We start from the raw sequence: 17,418 nt of genomic DNA, 5'->3' as shown, positions 1-17,418 counted from the left end.
TCCAAATTGAAAGTCTCTGTTTTCTTACCAAGACTAAATTCTCGGTATTTACGCCCTTGAACGTGAATATTTTAGACTCACTGTGTGCAATTCTGGAACAATTTTCATGTAAAATTAAGAAAAATAGCTCTTAAATCTGAACAAATATTTTTTTTAAAAAAAATTTGTCACGTGAATAATTTAATGTGCGTATATATATATATATATATATATATATATATTATATAAAGGTAACATTGGTAAAAAAACGAACTTTCGTTTCGATTGATTCCATCAAGAAACTTCAATTAAGCTAACGTGGGACCATCTTCGCTCAACTGTGTTTTTTCTTCGATCCGACGCCTCTTCTTCTCTTCGGTGTTGTTTGGATCCAGTTCAATTATCAGCTTCTGACTTTAAAATTCCAGGAATTTCTCTTGGACTTATTGTTGGTTAATCCGTTTATTCTTCATAGAGGTAGGTGGCGACGCTTGGAAAAACGAGCAGTTCCGCACGTTTTGATGGCGTATTTGTTGTTATTATGAGGTTATTTACTTGGAATTTTAATGGGTTAGTTATGTTTTTGATATCAGAGGCCGGGAACCCTGAATATTAAATCATTTACTGTTGTGTTATTTACTTTAGAAAAGCTTCTGCATGATTTCTTGACAAGACTAAGCAAGATTTTGTTGTAATTTGGTGTTAACAGTTTGCTTAGCTGATCTCCATGGGGTATTTCATCAGAACTTTGCACGCTTTTGATCTTTCTTCTGGTACGTGATGGTACATATAATTAAGGAAGATTAAACTTCACCTCTGAGAAAAGATTCTGTTGTGATGGAGAATTTTGCTGAACCATCATCATCCATCAGTTTTACATCATCTTCTCATCTATCCAGTGCGTCTGTAACTAATAAAGTGTATACCTCTGGTGGATCGGAGACTGGGCCGAATCCTGATGTCATCAGTTTGAGTAAGCTAAGTTGTAACTTGGAGCCACTTTTAGGCGATTTCGGTAGCCATTACAGCGACGCGGATATTGTGGTAGAAGGCAATAGTGTTGCCATTCACAAATGTATATTAGCTGCTAGGAGTAAGTTCTTTGATGATCTTTTAAGAAAAGAAAAGAAGTCCAAGTATTGCATGACCGATTTCTTGCCTTATGGCAAGGTGGGATATGAGGCTTTTATAATCTTCTTGAGCTATTTGTATACGGGTAAGCTTAAGCCCTCACCTCTAGAGGTATCAACTTGTGTTGAAAAGACATGCTTGCACGATGCCTGCAGACCTGCTATCGACTTTGCTGTTGAATTGATGTACGCCTCATCTATTTTTCAGGTTTCGGAACTTGTCTCACTGTTTCAGGTATAACTATTAGCTCTATGCTTCAACTCCTTTAAATTTTTGTTGTGTATATGGAATGATAACTGAAATGTGACCTTAGCATTTTTAAAAATATATGAGTTGTCTCGTTATAATCAGCAAAACGTTAAATCGTATATTTTTATTATTGAATGATGGAGCACACAGGAGAAATTTTCTTCATGGTGGACTATAAGATAGTTTCTAAAACTTGATTGCAGCGTCGACTTCTTAACTTGGTTGGCAAGGCTGTAGTAGAAGATGTCATCCCAATTCTTGTGGTGGCCTTCCATTGTCAAATAAGTCAACTCCTCTCTCAGTGTGTCCATAGAGTAGCTCGATCCAACCTCGGAACTATACAAATCGAGAAACAGATCCCATCCAAAATTGCAGAAGATATTATATCGATGCGCCGTAGTTCTCTTTCTAAAAAGGAAAATAATGTGGCAAACGGGGATGCATTGCGGGAGAAGAGTGTTAAGAGAATACACAAGGCATTGGACTCGGATGATATTGAACTCGTCAGACTTCTCCTTACAGAGTCGGATATAACCCTAGATGAGTCTTACGCTCTCCACTATGCTGTTGCTTACTGTGATCCCAAGATAGTATCGGAGGTTCTTAGCCTTGGTCTTGCTGATGTCAACCTACGGAATGCGCATGGGAATACGGTACTTCATGTTGCTGCTAGGCGAAAAGAACCATCAATCATAGTGTCCCTTCTGAACAAGGGGGCAAGTATATCAGACTTGACGATAGAGGGACAAGATGCTGTTAGTATTTGTAGGAGACGGACACGCCCAAAGGACTACGAGATGAAAAGAGAGCAAGGACAGGAAGCGAATAAAGATTGGATGTGCATAGATATTTTGGAGAGGGAAATGCGGAGGAATCCGATATCTGGGGATGCATGGGTCTTCTCTCTAGAAATGGTTGATGATCTGCATATGAAATTGCTCTGCCTTGAAGACAGAGGTAACTTTTGACGAGTTATTTTTTGTTCAAAACCACTGCATTGATTTATTAATGTCCCATTCTTTTGCTTTGTGTCTCACAGTGTTCTTTGCTTTGTACTTGACAGTGGCGTTTGCACGAATGTTTTTCCCGACCGAAGCTAAGCTAGCTATGGAAATAGCACATGCTGAGACATCTGAGCTTGCTGGTCTTTTGTCATCAAGAGGTTCGAATGGGAACTTGGTGGAAGTCGATTTGAATGAGACACCCATTAACCAGAACAAGAGGATCCTTTCGAGAATAGATACTCTCTCCAGAACAGGTATAAATTGCTTGATTTTTTCTCATCTCGAGGTGATTTGGTACAGGCATGATAGATTTTAGCTGCTGAAAGTTTTCTTGAATTTGATAATATCTTTACCGCGGAGAAGTGCAGCGAGGTAGGTAGTTTATACAACTGTTTGAATTCTTGAAGACGATTTTCCTCGGATTCCTGCAACTGTAATTTAGTTTAGTTGTATATGTTGGTCTTTAGGATCAATAATACAATGAAGCAATGCCGCCCTCAACCTATCTCTAGAGAGCTCATGTATGGGTTTTTGCTAACAAAATTTAGCGTCAGTTCAATTGGGCAGGCGCTATTTTCCTCATTGCTCCCAGGTACTGGATAAGTTTATGGAGGATGACTTACCGGACATAGTCTACCTCGAAAAGGGCACCTCGGAGGAGCAAAGAACGAAGCGCATGCGTTTCATGGAACTCAAAGATGAAGTGCATAGAGCATTCAGCAAGGACAAAGCTGACCTGCACCGCTCTGGCTTTTGTTCGTCATCATCTTCATTACGTTACAAAGCCCGTAAACACTAAAGGATGCCTCTTTGCCAAGCCTCCAAAGATCATTGAAATAATGCTAGGGTCTTATTGCGTATCTGTTTTCGAAACTTTTTTTTTGTTTCCAGTTCAACGCAGCAAGAGGGGGCTCTATCACAAACTTACAAAATTTGTGTTTGAATAATTGTAATTTCTGATGTATCCTTGTTTAAATTTAGGAATGAAATTCTAGAATCTTTGGGGAAATTTTCTATAAAAGTTCTCATCCGTAGAGAATAAATTTCTCTTGTAATAAATAGACAAGTAATGTATTTCTTTAGTTCAGCAACAACGTGAAATATGTAAGAAGGATCAAAGACTTGATTCAACATGAATTTTTAAAATGGAGGAATAAGTGGAAAAAATTGACTGCTGGATTATTTCAGAAGATTTTAAGCGCTGTAGAACTGGGAACAACCACCAATAATCTCAGCTAGAGGCCAAAGATTTTTTCAAATTTTCCCACATACAAGGACCTTCTGGATGTACAATCACAAAATATTTTACAAATCGTGCCTCTGAACTAGCAAGAAGTGTTCCCACAGATAAAGTGGGCTTTGCAGCACCCTTTTCCCTAAGCCATGCATACATAGAAAATCTCATAATAATTCTCTCCATATCATAGCACAGGTATGACGGAAAAGTCACAATAGAATCCACTGGGTACCCCAAGTAGTTTTTCAAACAGTTGATCTTTTTCTCTAGAACATCTTTGGTCTGGTTTAGAAGTGTCGGGGCCTGTTTCACCATTGATGATACGGCGTTGAAGTCCAAACCAGCTTGCACCAAGCAATCAAATCTCTCCTGCAACTGGTCTCCCCTGCCTCGGAACCGTTTAAGAGCTTTCACCATCTCATCGGAATTTTCTGCATAACCAATTCTGAGTAAAAAGTCTTTCTTCTCAAAATAGTTGTTTGGATTTCTGGCACTCACTTGCTCAGCACTGGGGATCTTTGACTTGAGAGCATAATTGAAAAATGTTGAAGGGTCCTCCCTTAAAGTTTGACATAAAGTATACTTATCACCATCGAAAATCCTCAATACGGTCTTTGGTCCTTTCAGAGACTGTGAACCCAATAGTTTCATGTGCTTGGATAAAATCAGGGAAATGTTTTCTGGTTCCATCCCAATCTCAAAAAGGAAATGCAATACCTTCCAGAAATTCTTGGCACGCTTTCTAGACAGCATCTGAGGATTCTTCAGGAATAAAGCATAAACCTCGTTCATGTTAAGGCCTAATTTAAGCAGTGCACCAACGAATACGTAGACTTGTTTCCCAGATCCTTCAACTAGTAGGTAAGTATTTTCACTTAAAAGGACTCCCAATTGGGCATCACCATAACCTACTTCACTAAGAAAACACATTGTGTCAAGAAATCGATTCCAATTGTATTTATTCTTGCTTGATAAATACCCTCCAATCCAGTCTTCCTCAAAGCCCAGCGCTTTTAATTTCTCAATAGTTCCAATAAATGCATTGTTATCATTGCCCAGCAAAAGCACAGGACTACAACTAACAAGCTTTATGACAGTTGATCTACACAACCCCAATTGCTCGAAAGTTCGCAATTTCATATCTAACACGCCATGTTCAAACCTCAAGATCTCATCTGCTTCCTTGCACATCCTTCCTATGTTAATCCGAGGGATCCCGTAATTACAAAGTGCATGATAGTTATCAAGCAGGACTTGATCATCACTCAGAAATATCAAGCCCCGAGGAAGAAGGGGTGTATATTCTGTCTGTCTCAAGCCCAGACTCTCAAAGAAAGGCTCAAACTCGTTAATGGGGTGGTACCTGAAAAATTTTAACAATGCTCTTGAGACATCTTGATCCCTTTCAACACGGGTGATAAGTTCTTGAAGGAACTGAGGAGAATTCTTGCTAATGTGCTCAGCATCCAGGAAGCCGTATCCCCGGGTGCAATGCAAGTAATCAAAAAGTGCAGCCTGAGCATCAGTAACAGCAAACCTTGGAGTTCGTTCAACAGAAACATATTTTCGAGACCGCACTACGGCTTTGTTAATAGGAAACTCGAGACCTTTTAAGGTAGGTTTCAAAGCATGGAATTGATGGATTCTTGCTAACTTATGAGCTAATGGGATGTGCAAAAAAGAATGATTTTTTTCAGTTAAATCAGGGGACAGGAAGCGATTATCAGAGAGGGAAATCATTTCTGAAAAAACCCTTCTGCCAGTTCTTCGAACTAACATGGATATTCAAGACCTCAGCCAGCGATACCTTGAACGATGATTGGATTAATTCAAATAAGCAGAAGAAACCCGAATCACAAAAACAAAAATCTAAAATAACAACTGAGATATAGAAATCTGCAACTTTACGCTCAAAAGAGAAACATATAAACCTGATACGACCAGAAACATAAATTTAGAGCATTTGATTTGAATGAACACCAATCCGTCAGATTAAGTGAGTTCGGTTGTGCGATTTGATGGTATTCCCCATTGATAATTCATGTTCCAATAGGTTGATGTTCAATTAGGGTTTTGCTGTTATGATCTCAAACCTTAGGAATGGGGTTTTAGCTCTCTCCTGTAAGGCCGTATGGACTGCAGTATATACAAATAGTACACCACTCAATTATCCATCCATGGGCTTATAAGGCCCAATACGACTGCCTATCCCTGTGAGGCCCAATTTGAATCCAACAAGTCTGTTAGATGTCGGTCCGAATAATGTGATTTGCATTCCGCTACACTTCATTTATTTGACACTCGTATTTTTTGAAATGTATTGATTTTTGGCAAAAACTTGTGTGAGACAGTCTCACGGGTCATATTTTATGAGACACATATCTTATTTGGATCATTCATGAAAAAATATTACTTTTTATGCTAAAAATATTACTTTTTATTGTGAATATCGGTAGGGTTGACCCGTCTCACAGATAAAGATTCGTGAGATCATCTCACAACAGATCTACCCTTGATTTTACACTTGATAACAGAGGTAAATGGATATGAATGTAAATAATCAATTGATTAATTATCTTGTTTCGGCCCCACCATGTAAAAAATCGAAAAATTCTGAGTAAATTTATTTATATTTAAATTTGTGTGTTTTTAAAAATCAGACATAAAATTCGTTATAACTAAAGTAAATATGCTTGAGTTTTTTTTTATTACATGAGTTAAATATACTTGATTTATGAAAATTAAATTATTCTAAACATTTGTAGTGGCATGTGCAATCAGCCCCACTTATTGAGTTAGCTTTGCATTTAAAAGCGTGCATTATTAACTTCACAAGTAGTTTGTGTTGGTGGGGTTTGTTAGATTGGCACATCACGATTTGTTGATGACGTTGACAGATGTTTGAGAAGGAAAACACGCTTCTAAGTTTAAGTTATTCCTAAAGCTAAATGTTATAATAAAAACATGATTGGTCGATTTTGTTTCGATCAAATTCCAACTAATTTGAAAAAAAAAATATATATATATATATATTACTTGTGCAGCATACATATATTATGGCAAAAACTTTTGTGAGACGGTCTCACGAGTCGTATTTTGTGATACGGATATCTTATTTGGGTCATCCATGAAAAATATTACTTTTTATACTAAGAGTATTACTTTTTATTGTGAATATCGGTAGAATCGACTCGTCTCACAGATAAAGATTCATGAGACCGTCTCATAAAAAACATATTCTTATTATATACTAACGCATTGAATTACACAACGTTATGTGAAAGATGAGAAGGAAATGCTTTTTTTTTTTTATTTTAAAATTAAAGTTATCAATTTTTTTTTTTTAAATTGAAATGATATGATAGAAGCGATATGATGAAAATATAGAGTGGTCAAATAAAAAAATCTGAATTATGAAATAACTTCACCAACGTACCAAAATTTAGTTAATATAGAGAGTTTAGCGTTAATTATTACTATTTATTATGCATACGCGATGCGTGTGTGCAAATTTTTTTTATCATTATCGATGGACTAAAGTTTAATTTGACAATTTATGGAGTGACTTAATTGATATTTAAATGGTTGAAATAACAAAAATAAAAAATAAAAGTGTGTGTTAAAATTTAAAAAAAAAACACAAAATAACAAAAAACAAAAGTGTAATATTAGTATCATATAAAGGTAAATTTGGAAGAAAAAGTTGGTGTCCTTCTAAATAGTTACTATCATGTGCTCAATCTTAATAAAATAGAATAGATTAGTATTTCGCGGTAAGCAATGTATGTCATGTTAATTTTTTTAAAAAAATATTTATTATTTTATTATGATACGATGCTTATAGATTATTGATTAAACAATATTACTGTGATAGTTTGAAATTTAGATAAATTAGAGATAAATTGGATAAAAAAATTAGAAAAAGATAGAAAAAGGTACAAAAATCGCTAATAAACTTACAACGGCAAAGTTAGATAAGACATAGGAAGGATAAAATTGTAAAAAAAAAAAAATTTTGGTGTCATATTGACATATCAAAGTTAGTACACGGTGCTCAACATTAGTCATTTAATCTAAAATTTTAGAAGTATAGATAAAGATGATACTTTTAAATAATTCATAAGGTTTTGACAAATGATAAGATACTTAATCATATATAACTTAATTTACTAAAATAACTTTTTACAATATTTTTTATTAAAGAAAAATGGAACAGTTTTAATAAATGAGATTTTTTTGAGTAGGTCTCTTGTGAGACCGTCTCATGGATCTTTATCTGTGTGACGGGTCAACCCTACCGATATTCACAATAAAAAATAATATTCTTAGCATAAATAGTAATATTTTTTTATGGATGACCCAAATAAGATATATGTCTCATAAGATACGACCCGTGAGACCGTCTCACACAAATTTTTGTCTTTTTTTATATTTTCAAAATTTACCATGACATAAACTTTAGTTAATTTAGGCTCGTGAATTAATAATATATTATAGACAATATAAATTATATTATAGATATATAAATTCATGGAAATGGTTTGTGCCTGTGGATGCATGTATACAAGAGGCTTAGATGTGCTTTTCTTTTTGTCATGGTAAGATACCGAAATTATTTTCTTGATATTGGGTTATAAAAAATTATCACCACGTTATTCGTGGAATTTAAGTTTAAAATCTAAATATCGAATCCGAATAATATCAATATGAATATCAGTTTTAATGGATAAAGAGGATGATGTTTAGAATAATTTTTTTAAAAAACAATATTACCCTAAAAGAGATTTGCTTTAAAATCTCAATTATGTATTTGTATTTAGTCCATGTCAGATCAAAAAATGTATACAATATTTGATTCACACAAAAAAATTATGCGCTATGTAGCACACATGTGTTTTTTCGGATGAAATTCGGTATAAAATATTGAAAAATATGAAATTAATATATGATATTTGAAAATTAATTGTTTTATATGTAGTATAAAGATAAATTTTGAGTATAAAATTGAAACAATTATATTAATATCAACACTTGTTACACTTGTTTTTCGCCTCAAATATCATATGCTAGTACAAGCTCCGAAACAAGTTATATTAAAATATCATATATTATTACCGTATTTTTAATGTTTTGTATCGATTTTCATCGGAAAAAGCACACGTGTCATTAATATCAATACTTATTATGCATGTTTAGGTACTAAAATCATATATAATATCATATCTGAAATATTTTCTACTTGAATATCATATATTAGTACCGTATTTTAAATATTTCGTATCAATTTTCATCTTAGAAAGACGTGTAATTGACATTAATACTTCATATATTTGTTCGAGTATTCAAAATCATATATTAATATAATATCTGAAACATTTTATACTCAACTATCATATATTTAAGGTTTTGTATCGAATTTGATGCGAGAAAATAATTAAAATCCCGAGGAGTGCATAATATTTTTCATATGAATAAAGGATTGCCAAAAAAAAATTGGATCTAACAAAGATGAACACAAATACAACTTTGACCTTGTAAATTTATTAATCATTCTCTACATCCAGAAAAAATTCACGCGATCCGCTCACCAGAACACGAGCATTGCCAAGCGAAGTGCACGTTAAAAGAGTTTGTTCCTCTAACAACCTGTACCAAGATTAGTTTTTTTCCTTTCTTTGCCCCCTTGCATTCAATGCTTGTACTGGAAAACGGAAAAGATATATGTTAAAATACATTTAATTGCACAATTTCTGATGTCCTGCATCGGTTCATTGATTTGAGCAGTCTCATTGTTTATCTCCCGGCTTTTTAAACTATTCCCTTCCCATCTCACCTTATTCATTGTTCCGTTTTCGTTGAGGTTTTCTTGTTCTTCCTAACCGAGAAAGAAAGCACACAATAAACCAACATTTTCATGAGAAGAAAGCAAGAAAATCATTGTTGGTATTGCTATCTATAATGTGATTAGTGGGTTTGTTTGATTTCCCGAATTCTGCTGCTGGGTATTTCGATTTGTGGACTGCTAGGTAAAGTCGACACTTTTTCTGTAACTAACATATTGCAGTCAGTTTTAGATCTCTTGGCTATATGGGTCTTTTACATTTGGGTGCATTTGCCAAGATTTATGATTTACTCGTGATTTCGAGACAATGAATTATGTGTTCGCACCTTGATATTGAGTAAATGGTGCTGGATAGAACAATTTATGTGTGAATTCAAGATATGATTGCCCCATTGAAATATTCTACGACTTGGGATTTACAGATGTCCCATTTTAACAGAAGGTTCACCTTTGGTTTGTTCATCTTTTGATGATAGGTGTTTTTCCATCCCTAGCTTAGCATACGGAATTGGAGTATGATAATGATGCATGAGATGCAACTGTGGCACTTCATCTAGATGTACAATCATTGGGGATCTTGTAGACGCTCTGTTTGATTTTTTGAAATGTTGTTGATTTTGAGCCTTACAGTAATATTTAAATGCATTTACATGAAGCATGAACTACTCAAACTTTTCGTTTTATTTTCAAAAAAGTCATTAGTTACCCGCGATTTTGTACAGGGTTGTAAACCCTGCATCTTAAAATTAACATCCAGTGTTCTTTGCCTCTTTGTTGTTTCAACTCTTTGTAGGGATCATTCGTGGAAAGCAAAAATTATTTGTGCTCTCCATTCATTTTTTAATAGAGTCCGGGTTACTCTAATATGCTTTTTTGAACATATTTCCAGGAAGGTCGAGAATTATTATGTCCTAGAAGAAAGTCAACACATGTCCTGTAGCTTGTTATAATGGGAGTATCTCCGAGGAAAGTTTTGGCATTTAAATCTTATCAAAATAAAGCTGAGGGGCTGGTAAAAAATTACTTACTTGCTGATCCTCTTGTTCCATACACTGCTGTTCTTGCTGGCATTTGGTGTTCAAATTGGTAAGTTTGAGAGTTTTCAGTTCCTTTGTGATTGACTATAGTTGTTTGAAAACATCGTACATTTACTTCATTAGTTCCTTAATATAGAGATCCTCACCAGGGTGCTATTTTGACTAACTGCATACATTTGTGAATTTAGATGTACATGTGCAACTTAATATGTAGAAGCAATGAAGTTATGGTGATTCAAAAAATGAATTCCCTATTTTCCCAACTAGAGTGTTCTGCAATGGTCTTGTCCACGGGAGTTTAATAATTGGCTTGGCCCTCCAACAGGTATATGATTCTGACTCAGCTCATCAGCTCTTTTTTACTTCAGGACCTATAATGGCCTCACAAAGATTCAACGAACAGAGTGGAACAATCGGTGAATACACTAGCTTTTCATTTTTGTTTCTTGTTTTTTATGCTCCTCTTAGTTTGGAGAATTACTATCCATGTATCCGACCCCGCAACTAATGAGAATGTACTATGGTGATGATGTTTTATGTTCCTCTTACGCTCTTTGTACTTGACTTTCCTGCAGTGGTGTTTCCACTCTTCATGCCATTTTAATATCAACTGCGTCCTTGTATTTTGTGTTCTGGTCCGATCTCTTCTCTGATGACCTGTCTACGGGTCTTATCATACTCCGGAATTCAACTCTCTCAACTGTTACTCTTGGGGTAAGCATGTCATGTAGCTTATTTTAACTTGCATAGGGATTCTAATTTGGATTCTTTTCTTGATGTTGAATACTATTTGTGGTGATTCTGAGAACATTGCTTGTAAAAGTGGCCTTTGTACGCATTTTCTTTGTATAGAAAGGACAACTGGTGATTGACTTTATCACAAGCAAAAATTATAGTAATACCACCAAAGGCCCAAGGGAGATGAAAAATGAGAAGGTTGGATGCCAATTTATAAAAAAAAAATTCCATAATCTTGACTATCAATGAACTCAGTCCATCACATGTTTATGATTGTTATGCATGTATAAGAACATATATTTGACTTCCATCTTGAAATTTGATTGTTGAAGATTTTAAAACAGAATTAATATTATTCCTGCAACAATTAAGGAAAACCAGAAATTGTAGGCGCGTGATTAATATGTAATTTGTTCCAGTGCTTTGTTAATGAGGCATGCCATGATATTCATCTATTTAAGCTTCGTGTGCAACTTTTGGCAGGTATCTGTTGGGTACTTTATTTCAGACCTTGGAATGATTTGTTGGCTGTATCCTTCTTTGGGTGGAGTGGAGTACGTAAGTGCATTTCATGCAAGAAGAGCTATTTAATTTGTTTTGTTGGTGGTATCATGCTCTTTTTTTAAACTAAACTAAACTATGTGCTGCCCATGCGGCCAAATTTGGAGATTGAGAGCCAAGTTCGGAGATTTCTCTCGTCATAATGACATCTGAATTTTTCTTCTGTTGTCTTTAGCCCCAGATACATTGTTCTGAAAATGTATCATAGTAAGTAGGCCTATTTGTTGTCCCGTAGAGCAGTAACTGTGAAATGCCCTACAAATGTAGCGTAGACCATGACAGTTGTGTGCTTTTGTGATTTCAGATAGTCCATCACTCTCTTTCAGGGATTGCCGTAGCATATTTCCATGTTTACTGGAGAGGGGCAGCTTTTTACACGTTCATGGTGCTGATATCTGAGGTGACAACCCCAGAGATCAACATGAGATGGTTGGTTTTTAGGATGTCATAAAGAAGACCCTTGATTTTTTGCCTGTCTGATTCTTTTGTTGATGCATTTATGGGCTTCTTGCTGCAGGTATCTAGATATTGCTGGGTTGAAGAAATCCAACGCATATCTGATCAATGGCAGTGTGATATTTTTTGCTTGGGTTGGTACGTTGTCCTACCTAACCCTGCAACTGCTATTTCTTTATAATGGAGACCTTGTCATTTCAAGTATAGGTAAGAGTAATCATATTTTTTGAACTGCAGGTAGGCGAGAATTCTTTTGTTTGTTTTTATGTTTACCATGTTTACCTCCACCATGATCAGGTAACGGTTTGCCTTCTTAGACTCTAAATTCATATTTGCCTAAATGCTTTCTTTTTCTTTGTAGTCGATGACATATGAATCGGTCCATCTGTACTTTGGCATGCAATTATTTTCCAAGTTATGTGGCACGCTGAGCTAGTTTTTTCAGTGAGTTTCTTAAATTGTGAATCATCCACACTCTTTGCAGGTTATGCAGATGCACATAATTGGTTTTCTTTTGGTACACGGGTACCCTCTACACTTGCAATCATGAACTTGATGTGGTTCGGGAAGATTATCAATGGGTTGAAAAAGACCATAGCAAAGAAAATGTGACCATTTATTTAGAAGATAGACCGTGTCTCAGATTTTCTTCATTTCTCTCGTGGACTCGGAGCAAATGCAGAAAACAGGAAATGACATACAGACAGATTCCAACGTTTGTTGGAACTCGATATACTGTAAATGGTTACATTTCTCCAACAATATATAGATCAATTTTAAAACTAGTTTCATTAAGTACATCTGCCGCATGAAGTGTCTTCTCATTGCTTTATATTTATCCAAGGGCCACAAGAAACTAGATTTGGAAACTTCCCTCGGCAAAAAATAGGTGATTTCAAGTTGCCAAGCCATATCGGAAGCACCACTAACACATCATCTGAATTATGGACAAATAATGGCGTGGGAAATCAAATAATATTATAGTTAATAAAAATTACTTCAATAAATCTTGGAACACGGTAAACAAGAAATGCCATATGCACAACAAAAGTTGAATTCATGCGCAAACCACAAGAAAAATGAAATAAGTTGATGACATATTTTGACTTGAATACATTCCGTTTCATGAGCAACAAGAAGCACTAGTAGCCCTGTCTGCAGGTCGATCCACCAGAACCATGCCTGTTGGGTTTGGGGCCGGCTGCAAAAGAGGTATCTTTTTGCTGTAGATACATAACAAGAGATTTTATTAAAAGCCTAGGGAACACGAATCCACCAACATCGAACAAATAAAGTACAGGAATTATGGTGCTTTAAAGTACCCTCGATCAATCATATCTCAGATTCTCAAAACCAACTTGGACGCTGTTAGCTTGTTTGATTTCTCAATCTTGTCAAAGGAAGATAAAATGAGAATACCAAGGCGTATGCTTCTCATTCCAAGAAACGAATACCAAGGCGTATGCTTCTCATTCTCAGAAATCTAATTTCCGGTATTGTTATACAAAGATTAAAAGTAAACATTAACAACCTGATTATACACATAGCGAGAAGCAATTTTTGAGAACATAAATTTAAGGAAAGCAGATAGAATAAACCCTCAAAACTCATGATGAACTGATGATCTTAGTCTTGCGTGACATCTAACAAGCAGTTTTCAAATTCTACAATTAAATAGCGATTTTCCGTTGCTTCAGCCTCAAGTAAATGTTCAACAATTCTTACCTATTTCATAAAACAGGTCATTGACATTATTTGCAGTCTTGGCAGAGGTTTCCATGGAAAAAAGGTTGTTCTCTTTTGCGTAAGTTCGTGCTTGCTGCGATAAATTATTAGATTCAAATAATAATGCTAAAAAGCAAAAGCAAAAGCAAGTCTGCTGCAAGACCAGAAATTTAATCTCTCTCAAGTCTCAAGTAATAAACTCCATCTGCAATTTTCTCACATTGGTTTTATAGTCTAACTATTCCAGGAAAGCAGAGATTGATAACAATGATATAAAAATTATTATCAAACACCAGTTACTCTTCGGTGAGTGATAAAAATGACATTGAATTCAAGAGTAAGCAAGACATTTTACAAAGTATTTCACGTAAATTAAAATATACGTAAGAATACGAAAGATTTGCAAAAAGACGACAGATTATTCTCACCTCTGCTGCCACCTTTCTTGCATCCAACATATCTGATTTATTCCTGGCAAGTGCCATAATCATATTAGGGTTCCCTTGTGCCACAGAAACGCAAACACTAGTGAAAGGAATATTTAGATAAAGTCAAACAACCTCACACATGGACATCAGAAAATTGGATAAATGAAAAGCAAATTGCAAATAAATTGCAGTGAACTTTACAGGGTAGGTTGAAATTCACCTTGTGCTTGAAGCTCTTGAACCCATTTTTTGGCTCGATCAAAGGATGTCTATAAAGTAAAGGAATTAAATGACAAGAATAAATCAGCAAGCACAAATTAAGTTTCATCATAAGTCGTCTCTCAATCATTTCATTAATCCATCAAAAAATATTAAGCTATACCACCTGAAAAACATATTGCTGGACCACATATTGATTCAGTGCACACCAACATTATTATTGAGAGCATTCTTTATGTCTCAGCTTGACAAATAGATATCAGAAAGCCTAAATAGATAGTTGTCATTATTTGATATATATTGTGACGACATAAATCGGTATGCACCATCAAACGTCACTATAAACCCCCGGCTTGCTGCAGCACTAAAAATAACAGTTACTTTTGGTTTTTGATTTGTAGATTATATCACAGAGCTGCGGCTCAAGTTGATCCCCATGGCATGAAAAGGATTGTTTGACCACTAGCTTATGTCTCTGCTGGACAGCTGGTCAAACTATTAGCACTTGATCAGTGATGTCATAGACAATTATGGCAGCTGCAGCTCCTCTATAATACATTGGAGCTAAGATGTGGTATCTCTCCTGACCAGCGGTATCCCATATTTCAAATTTTACAATGGCATCATTTACAGCAACTGTTTGTAAAAAAAAGCAGCACCAATAGTTGATTCCTACAACACCAGATTTTTTTTCCAGTCAATATCAGTATTCAGGCGGGGAAATCAGAATGAAACATGCATCAATATTAAACCCCATAACCATAATACAGCAACCTGAAATTCAATGAATTGCCCTTTTACAAATCGCAATACTAAACTAAATTTTCCAGCTCCTACATCTCCAAGAAGAACCTAGAGAAAAAAGAAAACCTCATTCAAGTGAGTGAAAAGGAAAGCGAAGGTCACAAACATGAGATGAAATCCAAGACGGTTTTTACCATAAAAACAGAAAGAAAAACAAATTAAAATTTAGACCCTTCTCAAAAGGGAACTAACGCAAATTTCTTAAATATCAATGCCATCAAATATGTGACACAAGTTTACTTCAACTGTAGGAGACTAGAATCTGACTTGATGCAATGCTCTTCTATCATGCGCACAAAATATGTATAAGAAGCCTCATGTAGAAGCATATCGAACATGATATCAGATACACACAAACTGCTGCCTAAAATATGGAAGGCTGCTTTTGGATAAACAAATTTTTAGTTTGACCTAAACTCTAAATGAGTGAAACTGTGATTGAATCACAACGAAATGATTCTTCGACTGTAATGCTTAGTCATTATTTTATAAATTTCGAAACTATTTCCAAATCACATAATCAGATTTACCATTTGTCACCTAATGGTCTGTGTCTGTAAACTGAATGAAATTACTAATGATAAGACAACTATAAACGACATGCAAGAAAGTCGTTCAAAACCCAATTAAAATTGGGAAACGGTAGGATACTTTTTTCACTAATCTTATTCGTTAATGCCTTGAGTTTAGTCTGTTTAAGCTGCTCAAAACAAAAGAAGGTGAATAAATGCATGAAGTAAACAGCTATAGATTGACATCTGGTAATGGAATAGACAGCCCAAATTTTGCAAATCAAGAACGACCCAGGAATAATCAAATGATTAAGAACTAGTCGCATCCTATGCAATCAAAATCGACACGTTTTTCGTCGGCTATCACCATAATCAACAACCCAACAGAGACAAAAGAATGAAATGAAAATCACAAAGAAACAAGCAAAACCATGGCCATAGCGAGGAATCAAAGCAACCCACGTGAAAAAATCGTTAAAAAAATCGTTACATCCAGGTACCAAATAAAAAACGATCGGGTAAAACCCAGACCAACTTAGCATTGATGTTATTGTTCCCGCTGGATGCCATGAATCAAATTCAGGCGGAAATCAACAATATATTTGGGTTCGGCGAATAGAAAGATTGGAATCCATGGTATAATTTGATTTAGAAAATAACAAAATTAAAAGGAAATAATCAAGGGTCGTGACTTCTGGAGGTTTTGTAACGAGGCTATGAGTTGACGAGAAGGAAGAAGAGTGTGACGTAATTGAGAGGCAAAAGCGAAGGAGATACAAAACTATCTTCACAGTTCCTGGAAGGCATAATTACAACTATCTCCCTCAGATTCACGGTAATATTAAATATTGACAAAAACTTATGCGATACGATCTTACGAATCATATTTGTGAGACAGATCTCTTATTTGGGTCATCAATTAAAAATTATTACTTTGTATGCTAAGAGTATTACTTTTTATTGCTAATATCGTTAGGGTTGACCCGTCTCAGAGATAAAAATTCGTGATACTTTCTCACAAGAGACCTATTATAATATTTTTTTATTTATTTTTATTTGTGAAAAATCACAAGTAAATGTAATAAATTTTAAATTATAGACACATTCAACAAATTTGTATTTATATTATATTTTACACTATTTTATATTTATCATATATTTTCAGGAGTTAAATATGAGAAACATACAAATAAATGAATGTCTGTAATATTAAAAATTATCGTTTTTATTTTTTTTATTTCCACAAACCTCGAAAGAAGTACATATAATATTGAATATAGTTGAGTTTTTTTTTTGTTACGACAAACCTAGGAAAAAAAATAAATAAATTAAGCTTAAATTTTATAAATAATTATTATTCATATATTGATTTATCACATTTGTATCATATCATTTATCATTTAGATAGACGGTGCTGAACTAAATGGCTCGATTGGAATCCAACTTTTATTTCATCAATCAAGTATTTATTTGTAATTATTAATTATTATTTATCA

The 17,418-nt window shown here is 34.7% G+C and overlaps 3 protein-coding genes and 1 pseudogene across 6 annotated transcripts; 2 read left to right on the top strand and 2 right to left on the bottom strand.

Annotated features, from left to right (window-relative positions):
* The first annotated feature begins 238 nt into the window (after positions 1–238).
* Positions 239–3,335, top strand: LOC142534160 (BTB/POZ domain and ankyrin repeat-containing protein NPR1-like). Of its 4 annotated transcripts, none has more exons than XM_075641092.1 (5): positions 239–456; positions 724–1,344; positions 1,563–2,316; positions 2,423–2,617; positions 2,918–3,335. In XM_075641092.1, the coding sequence occupies exons 2-5, from the start codon at positions 817–819 to the stop codon at positions 3,160–3,162; spliced, it is 1,722 nt and encodes a 573-aa protein (XP_075497207.1). In that variant the 5' UTR covers positions 239–456; positions 724–816; the 3' UTR covers positions 3,163–3,335. The 4 variants fall into 4 exon arrangements, with proteins under 4 accessions (XP_075497207.1, XP_075497206.1, XP_075497205.1 ...); XM_075641091.1 differs by having other exon boundaries at positions 689–1,344; XM_075641090.1 differs by having other exon boundaries at positions 239–549; positions 689–1,344.
* Positions 3,257–5,715, bottom strand: LOC142534159 (transcription termination factor MTEF18, mitochondrial-like). Its single transcript, XM_075641088.1, has 2 exons — positions 5,532–5,715; positions 3,257–5,407 (listed from the first exon to the last, which is right to left on the bottom strand). The coding sequence occupies exon 2, from the start codon at positions 5,377–5,379 to the stop codon at positions 3,595–3,597; it is 1,785 nt and encodes a 594-aa protein (XP_075497203.1). The 5' UTR covers positions 5,380–5,407; positions 5,532–5,715; the 3' UTR covers positions 3,257–3,594.
* Positions 5,716–10,818: 5,103 nt separating this feature from the next.
* Positions 10,819–12,784, top strand: LOC142534161 (uncharacterized; the record flags this gene model as incomplete). The annotated part of the gene is made up of 7 exons (XM_075641093.1): positions 10,819–10,895; positions 11,055–11,193; positions 11,701–11,775; positions 12,083–12,207; positions 12,296–12,368; positions 12,472–12,531; positions 12,719–12,784. Coding segments are annotated over 7 exons (615 nt in total), but the record flags the coding sequence as incomplete, so codon positions are not given.
* A 411-nt stretch (positions 12,785–13,195) lies between these two features.
* LOC142534168 (ras-related protein RABF2a-like) lies at positions 13,196–16,659 on the bottom strand (annotated as a pseudogene).
* Between the last annotated feature and the right edge of the window lie 759 nt (positions 16,660–17,418).

The sequence above is a fragment of the Primulina tabacum genome, unplaced genomic scaffold, assembly GCF_025594145.1.
Source record: "Primulina tabacum isolate GXHZ01 unplaced genomic scaffold, ASM2559414v2 Contig396, whole genome shotgun sequence".
In the NCBI taxonomy this organism is placed as follows: Eukaryota; Viridiplantae; Streptophyta; class Magnoliopsida; order Lamiales; family Gesneriaceae; genus Primulina; species Primulina tabacum.
This window is presented reverse-complemented; position numbering and strand designations above follow the sequence as displayed.

Coding starts and splice junctions, on each gene's coding strand:
- LOC142534160 (XM_075641092.1), top strand. CDS start 817: ATGGAGAATTTTGCTGAACCATCATCATCCATCAGTTTTACATCATCT. Junction 2,317..2,422: donor GCTCTGCCTTGAAGACAGAG/GTAACTTTTGAC, acceptor TGTACTTGACAG/TGGCGTTTGCACGAATGTTT. Junction 2,618..2,917: donor AGATACTCTCTCCAGAACAG/GTATAAATTGCT, acceptor ATTTAGCGTCAG/TTCAATTGGGCAGGCGCTAT.
- LOC142534159 (XM_075641088.1), bottom strand. CDS start 5,379: ATGTTAGTTCGAAGAACTGGCAGAAGGGTTTTTTCAGAAATGATTTCC.